General features: G+C 44.9%; 2 protein-coding genes across 4 annotated transcripts in view; both read right to left on the bottom strand.

The window, feature by feature from the left end:
• Nucleotides 1-636: 636 nt before the first annotated feature.
• LOC127600524 (cytochrome P450 4B1-like) lies at nucleotides 637-7,254 on the bottom strand. Its single transcript, XM_052065163.1, has 12 exons — nucleotides 7,027-7,254; nucleotides 6,790-6,931; nucleotides 5,720-5,761; nucleotides 5,513-5,640; nucleotides 4,877-4,995; nucleotides 4,643-4,797; nucleotides 4,152-4,261; nucleotides 3,265-3,455; nucleotides 3,020-3,153; nucleotides 1,707-1,771; nucleotides 1,004-1,086; nucleotides 637-922 (listed from the first exon to the last, which is right to left on the bottom strand). Exons 1-12 carry the CDS (start codon nucleotides 7,210-7,212, stop codon nucleotides 751-753), a joined length of 1,527 nt encoding a protein of 508 aa, XP_051921123.1. The 5' UTR covers nucleotides 7,213-7,254; the 3' UTR covers nucleotides 637-750.
• A 1,670-nt stretch (nucleotides 7,255-8,924) lies between these two features.
• The window catches only part of zbtb7b (zinc finger and BTB domain containing 7B), a 28,292-nt gene continuing 22,160 nt past the window's right edge, over nucleotides 8,925-15,056 (bottom strand). For all 3 annotated transcript variants that reach the window (XM_052065133.1, XM_052065131.1, XM_052065130.1), the window contains 2 exons: nucleotides 13,486-14,552; nucleotides 8,925-12,417 (listed from right to left, as the gene is read on the bottom strand). In XM_052065133.1, coding sequence (XP_051921093.1) covers nucleotides 11,847-12,417; nucleotides 13,486-14,546 — 1,632 coding nt within the window. In that variant the 5' untranslated portion in view covers nucleotides 14,547-14,552 and the 3' untranslated portion in view covers nucleotides 8,925-11,846. The remainder of the gene's footprint in view (nucleotides 12,418-13,485; nucleotides 14,553-15,056) is intronic.

The raw sequence follows: 15,056 nt of genomic DNA, 5'->3' as shown, positions 1-15,056 counted from the left end.
CGCAGGTGTAACTCAGCCAAAAGAACACCGCCTCGAATTAAGAAATACAGCACAACGTAAACAACAAAGCCCACTATTGGCATTCCAAAGTTTCGCGAAGAAACCTACGAGGTTGGTGCTTGTATTATTATTATTATTGTGCGTTGTTGTTGCTGTCCGTTCCTAAAAAGGGTCTGGTTACAACAACTACGGCTAAAATGTTCCGCACTGAAGTGCACTTTAAAGGCTCACGCTCATGTACATTATTCGATAGATTAATTAAACATATTGGAATGTATTCTAGTCAAGACAATTCTAGTCTTTAATTGTATTCCATTGATGGAATGTATAAACATTTATTTACTCAATGTTATCGTCATCTTTGTCACATGTTAGTATTTGTTGTTTCTCACAGTACCATAATACAAGATGTAGACATTGAATACCTCACAATACAACAAGTGCTTCACATTGTTAAATTCCCCCTCCCCCCCCCCGGACCCAAACATACATGTGCAACCACGCAAATAAAAAGGTAAGAGACCAGCAATTCATTTAAGGATCAATCAGTTTAATTTAACCCAAAGCAGGAAGCCATTACTTATCTTGTTGTATGAATGGTATGTTATGCCAATCAATATCATATACAGTGTTGTATGTATTTGATGAGCTCTCGCACCCCCCACCAAATTAGTACAGCACCTGTGGTTAAACCAAAACTGCTGCAGGGTTTTTTTTTTAACTTTCTGGAACTGGTTTTGCCATCTCTGGTCAAGCATCCAGAGGTTTGATTTGAATGTGGATGCCATTTTGGGGGCGAAGCACAATTCTATAAAGGAGCTTGGGCTTCTTAGTGGGGTCCTCAATCAGCTGGTACCGCTTGAGCATCAAAGCCACGACCACTTTTATCTCGTTCATGGCGAAACTCTGACCAATGCAGTTCCTAAGGGGGCGGAGTGGGAAAAAAAATATACTCACTAGTCGCTGGAGATAAACAGTCACACACAAGAACACGTGGACGAACCTTAAGCCTGCGGAGAAGGGCACAAATGCATGTGGGGACCTTTGGGAAATGTTGTCTGGCAGGAATCGTAACGGGTCAAACAGCTGAGAGAACCCAAGATGGCAAAATGACAAATTTCAGCAGCAAATCATCTTAAATACTTGTGTATTTCTAAAAAAAAAAAAAAAAAAATATCTAAGGGCTCCATTTTCATTGCTGGTGCAAGTGAAAACGCCGATTTTTGTCAGGGTGCAAAGCTGTGTGGGTGTGTCCTTGAAGATTAGCGCGGCAGAGTGACAACACCTGCCTCGGCCACAAAATAGCGTCTCAGCTGGTCTTAAACGATTTGGGTGAATTTGATAGGAGCGCAGTCAGACAGCGGGTGCAAAACCTTCAGAGTCATTGCACAAATCGATTAACGCTCCGGTCAAACACAGATGCACAGAGATGCCTCCAGGAAAGATTTGAATGCGTCACATTAAATTGAATTGCCGGCATTTGAAGGCGGATGTGGTATACCCACAACGGTGCAGACCACCCTTTTTTTTTTAATACACTGATTTTGCGCAAAATTACCAATACAGCGGATGTGTCGCCGCATAGATTTACACCGCTCGTCACGGCAGAATTGCACCAGTCACGTAAATAGACCCTCGCGTGTTTGGAGCAATGACACGAGAAAAGCTAGGCCAGTGACACCACCAGTCAAAAGAGTTTCACTTGCGTCAGGGTTCTCCCAGACGGTTGCATTCCTGTGTAGTGCAAACACCATCAGACCAATCAAAGAACCTATAAGAAAAGGAAATACAGTGAATTCCTTTTTTTCCCATGGATATAGTCCAGAGCTACGCGGATACAGAGCAGCCAATAAAAAAAATATTTACTTAGTTAGTTACTTTAGGCTTAGAATTAGGAAGCAGCTACTGCTTGTGTTTTGTGTGTGTGTGTGTGTGTGTGTGTTTGTATGACTATTCTTGTGAGGACCACTGTGATTATAAGACCAACGTAGTGAGGACATTTTTGACAAGTGAGGACATTTAGGCCAGTCCTCACAAGTTTTTCATTCTAAAGGCCTCTAGAGGGTTTATATAGGCATCTCTCAAAGTTTCAGAGAGGTCCTCACAAATATACCAAAAATGATTTTTTGTGTGTATTTTCATTTAACTTCAATACACACACTTTTTGCTCACTACCGCCACCTATTGATTTCTGAAATATTTTTGTTTCAACAAAACTGAAACTATAGAAAAACGTCTCATGGGCTTATTAGAAAGTAAAACAATGATGTATTTTTTATTATATCTAATATTTGTCTAAGTTTAACTTTTTTAACAAACATCTTGTTATGAAATAGAACTTGTTATGCAAACCCAAATCTGGAATATGGTCTCAGATCCACCCGATATTACACCTTAAATCAAACCACTAAATAAAAAACCTAAAATAATTTAGTGAAGTACACACTTATTCCATTTGTGACATATTGAGGTTTTAGTTGTCATTTTATAGCTCCACATTTGTAATTTGAAGTGCACATTTCTAACATTAAGCAAAGCTCTCTGTGAGTATTTTTACTGAGTAATGATTTATATTCTATTGTATACTACTGATGGAACTATTATTTACTATTATATTTAGGGCATCAGTCTCATCTTTTCCATAAGGACACAAGGACAGAGGTGGCAGAATAAATGTGCACTCAATTGTATTAGTGTTACTTGTGCATGTGTGTGTGTGTGTGTGTGTGTGTGTGTGTATACCATATCTCACAGCTCATTCATAACAATGATAAGGAGCACTACGACCTCCAATTTTGGCCCACAGCGTGCATGCACACACACGCGCACGCGCACACGCACACACACACACACACGCACACACAATGGGGACGCCTTGTGTGGTAACTTGAAAAACTTGCACAGTATGTTGGGGTACTCATAAGTCAAAGCACCACAGCGGCGCTAATGTTGTTGGGTAATATTCCGAGAATGTGTTTTCAGCTCTCGACGCACGAAAACAGTTACCCTAACCACTGACCTTCTGGCAAAGTTCTTCCGTCGAAAAAAGTCATTGGTTTGGTGAGTTTTCTGGAAAATAATGGAATAGGCGGGTAAAGTCGAAGGGATTCTTTGATGCACATGGTGGTGTAAGGCATGTGCGCCAGATCCTCCCTAGTGAAAGATGACACAGACCAAACGATCGCCATCATGAAACGAGAGCCCCGCAACCATCCGATCATGGAGCTCGGGCTGATTTTCTGCCCAAAGTGAAGATCTGTTTACCAATCCACGGTGTTCTTGTCACCCAGGACTTGGGTGACCTCCTCCCTGCATATTTGCTGATGTTCTGGGTTGCAGGCCAGGGCGTAAAAAATAAAAGAGAGAGCAACGGCGCTGGATTCATGGCCCGCCACCATGAAGGTCTTCACCTCGGCTTGTATTTCTTCATTTGTCAGGCCCGCCTGATTGTCACCCTATGGAAAAAAAAAAGATGCTTGTTACGTGGTCAAGTAGTGCTCCAGCCATTTCCTTCATGGGAGTCGTGGGTGAGCTGGGGCATAACCCAGCTGACTTTGAGTCCACCCCGGACTGGCGCTAACACTCGCATTCATACTTTAAGATGATGCAGTCTTGAATTAAGCTAGCATGCGTGTTTATGGAACAGGGGTGGAAGTTGCATCGTCAATGCTACAGTAACTACAAAAAAATAAAATAAAATGCTCTCAGGTGGATCTATCGAGGGAATTCACGAATATGATTGTAGGCGCAGTGTACGTGACTCCCAGAGCTAATGTTGAAGCTAAGAAGGCACTCAGAGATTCTTGAAGTCGTCAGTGGGCTATTGACCAAACACCCAGACAGAGATTTCTTGAGATTTCAGCCACACCACCTTAAAAGTCTGCACTGGGGGGGCCTGGAATTATTTTTACACAAAGTCTGCAGTCTGTTCATATCCAAAAGAACACCTCCAATTGTTATCACACTGAGCTCCGGATGTCCTCAAGGCTCCGTCCTCAGCCCGTTGTTATTCATGCTGCAAAATGCACGACTGTGTATCCATATAAGAGTGCAAGAAGAACATTAAACAGCTGGAGTATTGGTGCAGAGAGGATAAACATACAATTTGATGTATTGTATATTTGATGTTTTTTTTTAAAAATGAAACATACTCTTGCTAAGAGTAGCGTGTCCAGAAAGTCCAGTTTTGCGGTGGCCGGGAGGTGGTGCGGCTCCTTCGCTTCCTGCGCGAGTTGCTCTTTTCTCCGCTTTATCACTTCATCTTTGAAAAAGCAAAAGAAAAGATGCGACAGACAGAATTGAGTAACAAAGCTTCATTTTCGCTGCCCCCGAATATCGTCCATGTTTCAACAAAACTCTTCTTCAATGGACACTCGCAATTGTTCGCGGGTCATTGGGATCGGGGCTTTTGGCAATTTTTTATAGTTCTGTAGAACGTTGGTGTTTAGATGTACGATGTTGAGCTTTCTTTGGTTGAATGCGTCACTTTCAAAGTTCAACACATTTCTGATAATTGTTTCGATATCACGGATTTTCATATTTTGTGGGTGTATCTGGAAAGCAACGCAACTGCAAACAGGGCTTCATGGGAGTTTCTGCAAGAAAATCAATTAGCAACGGGCGATCCTTTGCAGAGTTTTACCTGTATAGCCGTTATAGGCTTTGAGGGCTCTCCTGTAGCTGAAGCCGAGAGGGCTCAGATGGAATAGGAGCTTGTTGTGGTAAAGAGGGTTTCGGAAGCGCAAGCAGCCAATTTCGGCAAGCTCTCTTGTTACTTTGAGGAACTCGGGTGTTCGGCTGAAACCAGAAAAATGAAGCGTTAGCTTTTCCTGTGCCAGAAAGAGAAGGAAATAATCAGAAGCACTGCAAGGCTGACCTCGTGGTCTTTTTCTTGGAGCTAAAGGCGCAGTTCATGATGATGTCCATCGTCATGACGGCCATGTGTTCGCATATCTCAAAGGACTCACCGGTGTTCGAGTAGCGCTCCAATTTGTCCTGGTGACAACGGGTCAGCAAGTCAGACTTGGCAAAGGCCAGTTTTAAAAGGCACGGTGTGGTGGGAACTTTGGATGAGATGGACTCTGTTAAGCACCGGCTTGACACATGAGCCATCCACCAAGTGGTTGGCTGAGAAGCCCGATTCATTTACAAGGCGCACCTTCAATGAATGGCCTCTTTTTAAACGGTTTTCATATACACCGCATAGAATAGAAGCAACAATAGTGGCTGCAGTTGCGTTAGGTAACCACCAGATGGAGCAACACTAAAGGGAATGCAATTAAATACAAGACAGCTTTATTTTTATTTCAGGCTTTCACAACCACCGCAGCTGTAACAAAGCCCTTAATCGAACAATTAAAATACTACGGCCGAGAAATAATATCGATCCATGAATAAGGCGCACCGGATTATAAGGCGCACGGTCGGCTTTTGAGGAAATAGGAATGCCTTTAGGTGCGCCTTATAGTGCAGAAACGGGGAAGAACAAGGAAGAACAACAACATGTACTAACCAACATAGTATTTGCTGCCTGGGACATCACTTTCACATACGGTTTCAAAATATCAATACGAAAGGCCGGATTCAGGAGCTTTCTGTGGTTAAGCCATTTCTCATCATCCAGCAACACTAAGCCGTCACCTGAGGATTCAAGAGGGTGGCATGTCAAAGTGTGCCTGAGAAATGAAACTGCCATGAATCACTCCAAAATGTCTCTCACCAATCCAGTCCAGAAAAATCTTATAGGACTTATTCTTTGGCTCTGTAAGAGATGGGACACAGTAAAATTTCTTGTTGTGAAACACGGACAACAGAGGGATTTATACTGTGCTAATAGCCAACCCGGATTTGTTGGGTATCTACGCTCCAAAAATGGAAGCCGTATTGCTTCCTCACCTTTTCTGTTCAAGTTCTCTGATGTGACGAAACCCCATCTAGGTATTTATCTTGTGTGTTTTATGCATGCGCCAATTATGAAAGCAATTCAAAAGGGGGTGTCAATTATTCATATTACTACTTGTGGGCTGGCCCAGTCCCGATGCCCCACCAATGGCAAGGGTCCACTGTACGCCTTTTTCACAACCTTGAGATTGACGGGCGTTTAAACTTGTAGTATTACCAATCACCACCAGATGGCAGGCATACTCCCCGAAACTACAAGGGTAGGCTGAATAAGATTTTCATTCATTCATTCATTCATCTTCGAGCCGCTTGATCCTCACTAGGGTCGCGGGGGGTGCTGGAGCCTATCCCAGCTATCTTCGGGCAGTAGGCGGGGGACACCCTGAATCGGTTGCCAGCCAATCGCAGGGCACACAGAGACCAAAAATCATCCACGCTCACACTCACACCGTGGGACAATTTAGAGTGTTCAATCAGCCTGCAACGCATGTTTTTGGAATGTGGGAGGAAACCGGAGCACCCGGAGAAAACCCACGCAGGCCCGGGGAGAACATGCAAACTCCACACAGGGGGGCCGGAGCTGGAATCGAACCCGGTACCTCTGCACTGTGAAGCCGACGTGCTAACCACTGGACTACCGGGCCGCCGAATAAGATTTTGTGGATTCGGAATGATATATTTTTTGCACATACAGTATGGACATTTTTTTCCTCATGTCAAAAAAGTTTTTTTTTTTACCCCAGTATTTAAGTTGATTCATTTTTTTTTGCCATTTTCAGCAACAAGCATGAGTATTATACATGAGAAATGATGGTACACTTCAATTTATTTGTAACATCTGCTCTGTTACCTCCTATTTGAAATGTTGATAGAAATACAAATAGACACCTGAGGACGTCAAAAAGGTTTTCGCGTAATCGGGGTGGTGGATGTAGAGGAATTTAAAGGGACCGAGGCGAATGGTGAAAGCGTAGGGGTACTGCCTCCCCCATTTGATAATCTGTTCCAAGCCAGACTCATCTTGTTTAACCTGAAAAAAAAAACACACACACGCGCACACAAAGATGTTCTCTGTAGCCTGAAACCTCTCAGTCTTTTCTTGATGAACGTGTTTGTATGTCTTACCATGAAAGTATGACCCATCAACCAGTGTCCATCTGGTCCTGGAAAGATCGGAGGTTTTCCAGCGGAATCCCTTAGCTGACGCAGCACTGGCAATAATTTATAGATAACAGCGACAAGGAGGCAAACGACAGCCGTTTGCATGAAGCGGCCCAATTCAAGACCCGCCAAGGCTTCAGTGAGCCCCATGTCGTCGTGTATCAATTACGCAAAACCTGCTAAGGTGCACTGCGTTTTTATCTGTATTTTGGGCGGGGCTCGTTGGGAACAAAGTTACCAAACAGCCACTTTTCTGCCTTGCAAATTTGATGAAGCGAACCCACGACACAGATGCCGTTGAGACCTGGGAGCTCTTTCCAACTCTAAAAGGTGTCTTTTTTTTGCAGAGTTTTTTCAAACATGGAGTCAACCAAAAAGGCCGAACCCCAATTACGACTGTAAAGATTAAAACTTGTCCTGAAAGGATTACGTGCGATAAAAATGGTAACTAAATTCATGTTCTACCACATTGTTTCTAAAATGTATTGCAATAAATGCAACCAACTTCACAAATGCACTGTATTCAAAAATATCATTTAAGCCGCCGGAGCAAATGTCCGCGGTTTGAAGATTTTCGCATACCACTCGAGGGGAGCCGACGTACCACTGGTGGTATTTTCATCACACTTTGAGAATCACTGACAGAGAAAAGCAGCAAATGGCAAGTTTTGACATTTTTTTTTTTAAAGTTTATTTCTGGTCCTTGACATGATGTGGAAAAAAAATTAAAAGACGGGAGGTGAACAGTCAAGGTCGAGAAGAAACTAAAGGGGTAAAAAATAAAATTTAAAAAAAATCTAACTTATCCCTGATGGCGAGGTGGTCTCGGACCATCCGCCCTTCACCCAAGCCACTAAAGCTTTATATAGAGAGGTACACTTCACAGCTGGCATCGAGTCACACTCACTCCTTTCATTCCATTTGGACTGAGAGCACCGACGCTCTCCATTTAAGACGAGCAGTCCGCGTGAATGCCATTTTAAAACCAGCTCCGAATATAAACAGAGTCCGATGATATTTTTTTTTTTTCGGACCGGCGGCCTCATATGTGGAAGAGCCAGCATCTCGCATTTTATCGGTCCTGTCACCACTTAGTGCATTGCTCAAGAGTTCCTGAGAAGAAGAAGTGCAGCATAACAAAAACAAAGGCAACTTCATCCCGTTCATTTCTATGATATTTGATAACAATACAACTCTGCGCTAAACAAGAAGAGAGTTGTATTTTTTTTTCACGTCCAAATACTTTGAACGTGAAAAAAAATACAACGGAACAAAAAAAAAAAACAAACAAAAAGTCTTAAATGGTCGGTCGGTCCCATGCGACTTAAATGACAATTACTCAGGTGAGCATAGTGCATTTTACATTCATCACCAACAGGAGGCGCCAGGTGGCAGAAGCAATTATTGCTGCGTTCGAGACTTCTGGGAAATGGAAAGATCGCAACAAAGTCGATTCAAAACATGACCGACAAGCGAAATAAGTAGTGGATGAATTTGATTTTTTTTTTTCTACAAATTGAATCGACTATTTCTTTCATTGAATCCACCTCATCATGTTGGGCTCTCAGGGGTTACAGTACTGTACCCGCCATGTGATCAGTGAGGTCTTGCTACATGCCTCAGTTGGTGCTGCCGTTTTGGTTTGCTTGTTTTTACTGAGTTGGAAGAAAAAGGTGAGGGCTTTCAAACACAAAATGGAGGAACAAATTACAGAAGACTAGCAGTGACTTTAAAGGAACCCAAAACTGTCAAGAAACAGCACTTTGGCAAATATTGACCAGGTTTTCAAAAACTAGTTTTTTGTCTCCTACCACTCCCAGTTGATATTGATTCTTTAAGCAAAGCTGATAATATTTTTTATAACAATTACACGTTGTGTATTTAAAACAAATATTTGGCTTAGCCTTGAGTGCATTAGCGTCACTGGATACTTTCCAAGCAATTTCCAGCGGTAAACAGTCAAAAATTTTTTGTCAGCCTGCAAACATATCGTTTACAGTCGACAGCAAGTGACAAAATGCGTTTTTCAAAGGTGTTAGTTGTACATGGAAAATAACGAAATTATTATTATTTTCACTGCTTAAAATGGCTAAATTAGTAAGCATCCCTTCTAATGCTGCTACATAACGGGAAACACATGACCTGTTATGCAACTGGTGTTAGAACACAGTCATTCAATTTAACAGTACTCCCAGTCATAGATTCTTTTTCGTACCGCAAGGAGTTGAGGAACTGCGACGCTAGACCCGTGGCTCTCCGGCGCAATTGCGAGTTGGTTAGTTCCAATTATCCTTTTCTAGCACCTGAGCATACAGTTAGCTAGCCATGCAGTTAGCTAGCCATGCCCCCCGCCGAAAAATGAAATCTTCCCTTAGCGCCAAAATTTACAGAACTGCTCGCTGGCGTTCTTGACATTCCAAAGTATTTTGGAATTTGGAGTTCTTGGGGCTGCCGTAATACGTGTGAGGTGAGGCGTTCATTTAGAACGAGGCCAGCGACCGTGTCCGTCGTGCGTGCGCGAATGACGCTTGCTGAAGATCGGTTACTGTACCAGAAGTGTCCCCGTTAGACGGACTCACGCAACGGCACAACAGTAAGCGGTGCGGCGGCGTATCAGACGAGAGCCGGCCAGGAGCCTGTTAGCTCAGGTGCTAGCGGCCGACTAGCGCCTCCGGAAAACCCCGTGACAACACAGTCGCTACCGGAAGATGTCAACATGTAGGTATGCTGAGGCATGAAATCAATGCGACACGTACGAACGTAACCGATTGACAGGTGGCAGTTTAGCCGACAGACCTACAACATCTGAGAGGCGAGGGAAGGGGTGGATTTCATATCCAATTTTTGAAATCCATTTGAAAACCTCTTTCGTTATCGGTGAATTTCTATTTAATCAAATTTGGGAAGTTTGTTTACAACTGTGTGGTGTGCCCAATTTAGAATTTTTTTTTTAATAGATGCCACACCCATCCCCACTGCATCGATCAGAGGGAACTCATGACAGCAAAATCTAATTGTTTAACAAACCGTCAGGGCACTTTTTAAAGTTTTGACTCTAAATGACTCTTCATAACGCGAGACGGTAAATTTCTAAGTTCCCAGTTTTCTCGAAAGCAGCGCAGGCAAGACAACTGAGAAAATGGAAGTCCCTTGCAGGAATATAATGTCATTTAAACAGAATGTTACAGGAAAATCTCACTATTGATAAAAAAAAAAACTTTCTTTTTGTCCTTTGGATGTGTGTTTAAGAAAAGCATCCATATTTCAAGTAATGATGCCGGGGAGTTTAAATTAACATGTCTGGCGAGTACGCTGGTTTTCTCCTTAGCTCTTTTGATTGAGCACACAACAGACTCCACAAACGGCGCTGTTACACTCATTTGGCCTTTGTGCTACAAACATTTACTGCCACCTCTGGAGTCTTGAACACTGGGGTAGGCAACTTCTTTCCAAAAGTCATAAGTCAATGAACAACATTTTTTTTTTAAGAAGGCGGGCCAAATAAAAGGCTCTGGCTGGCCCGAGTTCCACAGGTTGCCCACCCCTGTTCGAAGAGGCTGCCATGGGTGTTTGTGCAGTACCTGACTGGGTTTACATGTGCAAGTAGTGGAGAGCGCAAAGAAGGGACGAAGAGCCACATTCAACCTTTGACCAACCTTGGATTTGATCCCACCCAAAAAAAAAAAAAAGCAGAAAAATAAATAAACACAATAAATAAATAAATACAGAAAAATGGGTAAATGCTCTTGTTCATCCCCACACCTTTTTTTTTGTTGTTGTCACTATTAAGAAAGCCAAACTTGCATGTGGGAAGGCTGAAATTGACAGTCTTTAAAGAGACGAAAACAACTTTTGACCAAGACTTGGTCTTTTTGGTCAATCAACACAGAAAACTCAACTATGGAAGCAGAAGGAGTTCTTTGGACCCAACATTGGCTACAAATTTTTTTTTTAATTATCAAGTAACTAGAGCTTTGGTTCCAGCACCAAATCTAAACAAAGACTGAGAGCACTTGGCTGCAATTTTACCACAAGTGACCACTCCCGAAACGATAATATTCACCGTCGCTCCATTTTGCAGCTTCGAATTTCTTGTTTGCAACTTGAAAAGTATCCCAGTAAACGCGAGTATGAACACAAAAATTGGAAAAGGCGGCTTGAAGGGGAACTCCAGGCAAACATGATCTTTGCATAGGTGCCCGCTAGTCGAAAGGCTCTTTTGTGATGAATATTGCTTTCGCGTCAAGCAAATGAATCCATCTGTTGTCATCCATCTCAAGCGGTTGCCATTTTGGTCTTATACCGCCCTCTGCTGTTGACTGAAAAAAACTACATCCCAGTGCCACCAGGCTCGCATTGGGAACATCACGCCTCACCTGTTTTACGAGTTTGGTCACGTGACGTTCGCTTTGCGTGCCCGGGGGGCACTTTGATGTCGTTTTCAGCCAACGGGACAGAATGGCAGCATCCTGAGATTGTTTTTTTTAAAACGAATTCATCTCCTACATTTTTACCCCCACAAAGTCAATAATCATCAGAATATTTTGGTTGGACTCGTGGGGGCACATCATATCAAAGAGAAAATTCATCACGAGTTTCCCCTTTGAACCTAGAAAGAAGAAGAGTGGACAAACAAACATTTAAAACGACTCAGAAAAGCCGTTTGACATTTTTTTGGGGGGGGGGGTCCACATGGAGCAGCAGGTCGAGCCACCTGAGTGAGATTATACATTGTTTTTTTTTTTAAACGTGGATGTAAGACCACACACAGACTCAAATATTCACTATACGTCCTCCTCCACCTCACTAATCTTCTCCGCGGCTTCCAGTGGCCAGCTTTGACGCTGCGAGGTGACTCCCTCGGGATCCTTGGCCCCGCCTTCCCTGACCCTCCGCTGCTCGGCGCCTCGCAGAAGGAGGCTGTGGTAGTTGGCGAACCGGTGCGGGCTGAGCTGCGCCAGAGCCTGCAGCGCGAGCGCGCGCTCCCTGTCGACGTCCGTTTGGAACATGCCGCCTTCCAGCATGGTGGGCCGCGAGAAAGCCGAAGAAGAGTGGGGCCGCGGTGGCTGGAGGCGCTCGCCCGCGTCCGCGTCAGCTTCCTGGTGGTCGTCGGGACCACGTCTGGGCCAGCGCGTGCGCAGCTCCAGGCAGCTGTGTCCCTTGCGGTGGCGCTGGAGGTGGTCCTCGCGGGCGAAGGCCTTGTGGCAGAGCAGGCACTCGAAGGGCCGCGCGCCGCTGTGCAGGGACAAGTGGTTCTTCAGGTCGTACGAGTGCAGGAAGCGGGCGGGGCAGTGCGGACACGAGTAGGGACGCTCGCCCGTGTGCTTTCGCATGTGGATCTTCAACTTGTCGTTCCTAGATGCAAAAACACACCAGGTGGTGAAAAGACAGCCCCAGGGGGGTTGCGTGAGGATGGGCAACCAAACTGCCAACCAGCCGCGGGAAATGATCCGACTTATTCGGCACAGAAATTAATACGGTTCACCATCACGGGAAATGCCATTCATATATTCTTTATCCTCTGCAAGGTACTGAGATGAGCTGTTTCTTCTATACTGCCCTCCAGTGGCCAAAGTGGGAGGCAGCAAAATGGCCATTCAATTGATGCAAAGTGTGACAATATTATAATAATAATAATAATACATTTTATTTATAAGCGCCTTTCAAGACACCCAAGGACACTTTACAATAACAAAAAAAACACCAAATATTGTTTTAATTCTTTGCAATTCTATTTATGTCATTAGTGCAAAACAGCAAAAAAAATTTTTAAGATAATATATTTTTGGGCTGTTTTTATTTTGTTTTTTTCGGTCTTGAGCGGATTCATGTCATTTGCATTCCTTTCCTTTGACTGAGGACAAGTTCATTTACAAAAGGGGTGATTTGAGTTTCCGAAATAAACAAAGTGAGATTTTCTCATGTAATTGCAATCAATAATAAAGTTTGCGAAACGCCGTTTTTGGTCATCCGATAATCGCGACCTTGCTGACATGGGTGGGACGGGATCGTAAAGCCCGCCGATTTTTGCGCGAGTGTCGTAAGGTATCAGGAAGAATTATTGAATGCTCTTCCCCTAGACGGTAGAAGGTACAATTACCCCCGTGTAAATTTTCCCCCGCCACATTCCTTTTTTTTTTTCTTCATTCATATATTGGAAAAAAAAATTATCAAAATAAAAAACTCTCAGTAATCATTTCCATCGTTTTGATATTTGATGGGCAGTTGAGTCTTTGGGAGAATTGCACATGTGCTGGCCATTACATTCTCCAGATTGTTAATTAAGAATTAGTGGGCAAAAAGAAAGTTGTATCGCTTTATCTTGGTCTCGTTTTTTTGTATCCGACAAAAAGACTCGGGCTTGTAACCCGGCACCTGCAGAAATCGGAGAGATGGGTGTCGTATTCTGGATCGTTTGCGTACCTGGTGAAGCGAACCCCGCAGGCGGAGCACTGGAAGGGTTTCTCTCCGGTGTGCGTCCTCATGTGTCGAGGCAGTTTTCCCGCTCCGTGGATGATCTTCTGACAGACGGGACACTGCTGAGGCATTTGCGACTTCCTCTTCCTGCCGACCCCGACCGCCGTCGTTGCCGAGGCCGACGCCGCGCCGATCCCCCGCTCGGCCACGGAGGAAGTGGTGGAGGTGCTTTCCATCAGCGTACCTTCGTTGCCAAAGCCCTCCATGTCTTCTTCCTCAGACAGTTTGTCCTCCGGCGGGGCGGCTGTGGGTGGGGGCCATTGGTTCATCCAGTGTAGGTGGCCTCCATTTAACGTGGGGCCCCTCTCTGGTACTCGGACGGCCCCGGCGTCGCCGTTCTTCCTCCATTTGAAGAGAAGCTCGTCCGGTTCCGGGCTGGGGGGTTGGGCGGGGGGCGGCGAGCACATGCTCTCCGACAGAGGTGAAGGGTACGAGACCGGGGAAACGGGCGGCGGGTTCAAAAGTGAGTCGATGCGATGCGGCCGCAATTTTTTCACATTCTTCCGGTCCGTTTTCCTTCGGGATCCGCGTTCGACTGCCGGCCTCTGAACGGCATCCGCGTGCTGCCGCCTCTCCGCCTCTTCCTCGTCCAGCTCCGCCTTCTCCCCCAGGATGTCCCTGCAGGCGTCCGCCACGCACTGGATGCCCAAAAGCTGAGCCCCCCGCAGCACGTCCCTCATCCCGGAGCAGGGGATGGTCAAAGTGGCTGTGTAGGCGAACTCCAGCAGGGCGTCCAGGGCGTCGGGCGCCACGCAGTCCAGCTGGCACACGCTGAAACCTCCGCCACCGCCGTCGCCGCAGCCGTCTTCCTCTGCCCCGAAGAGCCGGCGGAAGTAGAGACTGACGGCGGCCAAGACGGCGCGGTGGGTCGGGTAACGTGACCCGCGAGAGGTCAGAGTGAGGTCGCACAGGAGCCCCGAGCGCCTCTGGTCATTGAGGTGGGACAGAAGCTCGTTGCTGTGCTCCGGGAAGGGGATTCCAATCAGACCGTCCTCGCCTGAAGACATCACCACCTGGGGAAACACGGAAAGTCTTTCAGTCCCGCAATACCGGAGACTCACCACTGGGTGGCAGCGTCGCTTTGCAAACAATTCCTGTTCCGGCTCCTTGGCAGATGCTTTCAAAGGGGAAGCGGCTGCGTTGAATTCAGTAGTTTTGAGTTGTTCTAAAAGTGGTTAGCGTCTCTTTAAACATGTATGACAGCTATGTCAGCGTCGTCAAAGAGATTATGATGAGCCTTGAGTGATTCAATCCACTTTACCATCACAGCAAATTAGAATCGAAAATGGTTGTGTGTCCATCAACATGTTTTTGACGCCAATTTAAAAAAAGTGTCTTCAGGTTTTTGAGATAGGTTTTTTTATTCTTTGTTTTTAGGTTTGACCTCGAAAAGCTTGCGCAACACAGATTTTACCATGCAAGGTAAAGCTTTATGGTTTCGGTTATTGCACCTGTTGCTGAAGAAACAATTCATGCATAATAATAAATACATGATGAGATTACATTTCGTCATAATC

Source organism: Hippocampus zosterae, chromosome 5 (genome assembly GCF_025434085.1).
Source record: "Hippocampus zosterae strain Florida chromosome 5, ASM2543408v3, whole genome shotgun sequence".
Lineage (NCBI taxonomy): Eukaryota > Metazoa > Chordata > Actinopteri > Syngnathiformes > Syngnathidae > Hippocampus > Hippocampus zosterae.
Note: the sequence above shows the minus strand (reverse complement) of the source record. Positions and strands in the feature narration are given on the sequence as shown.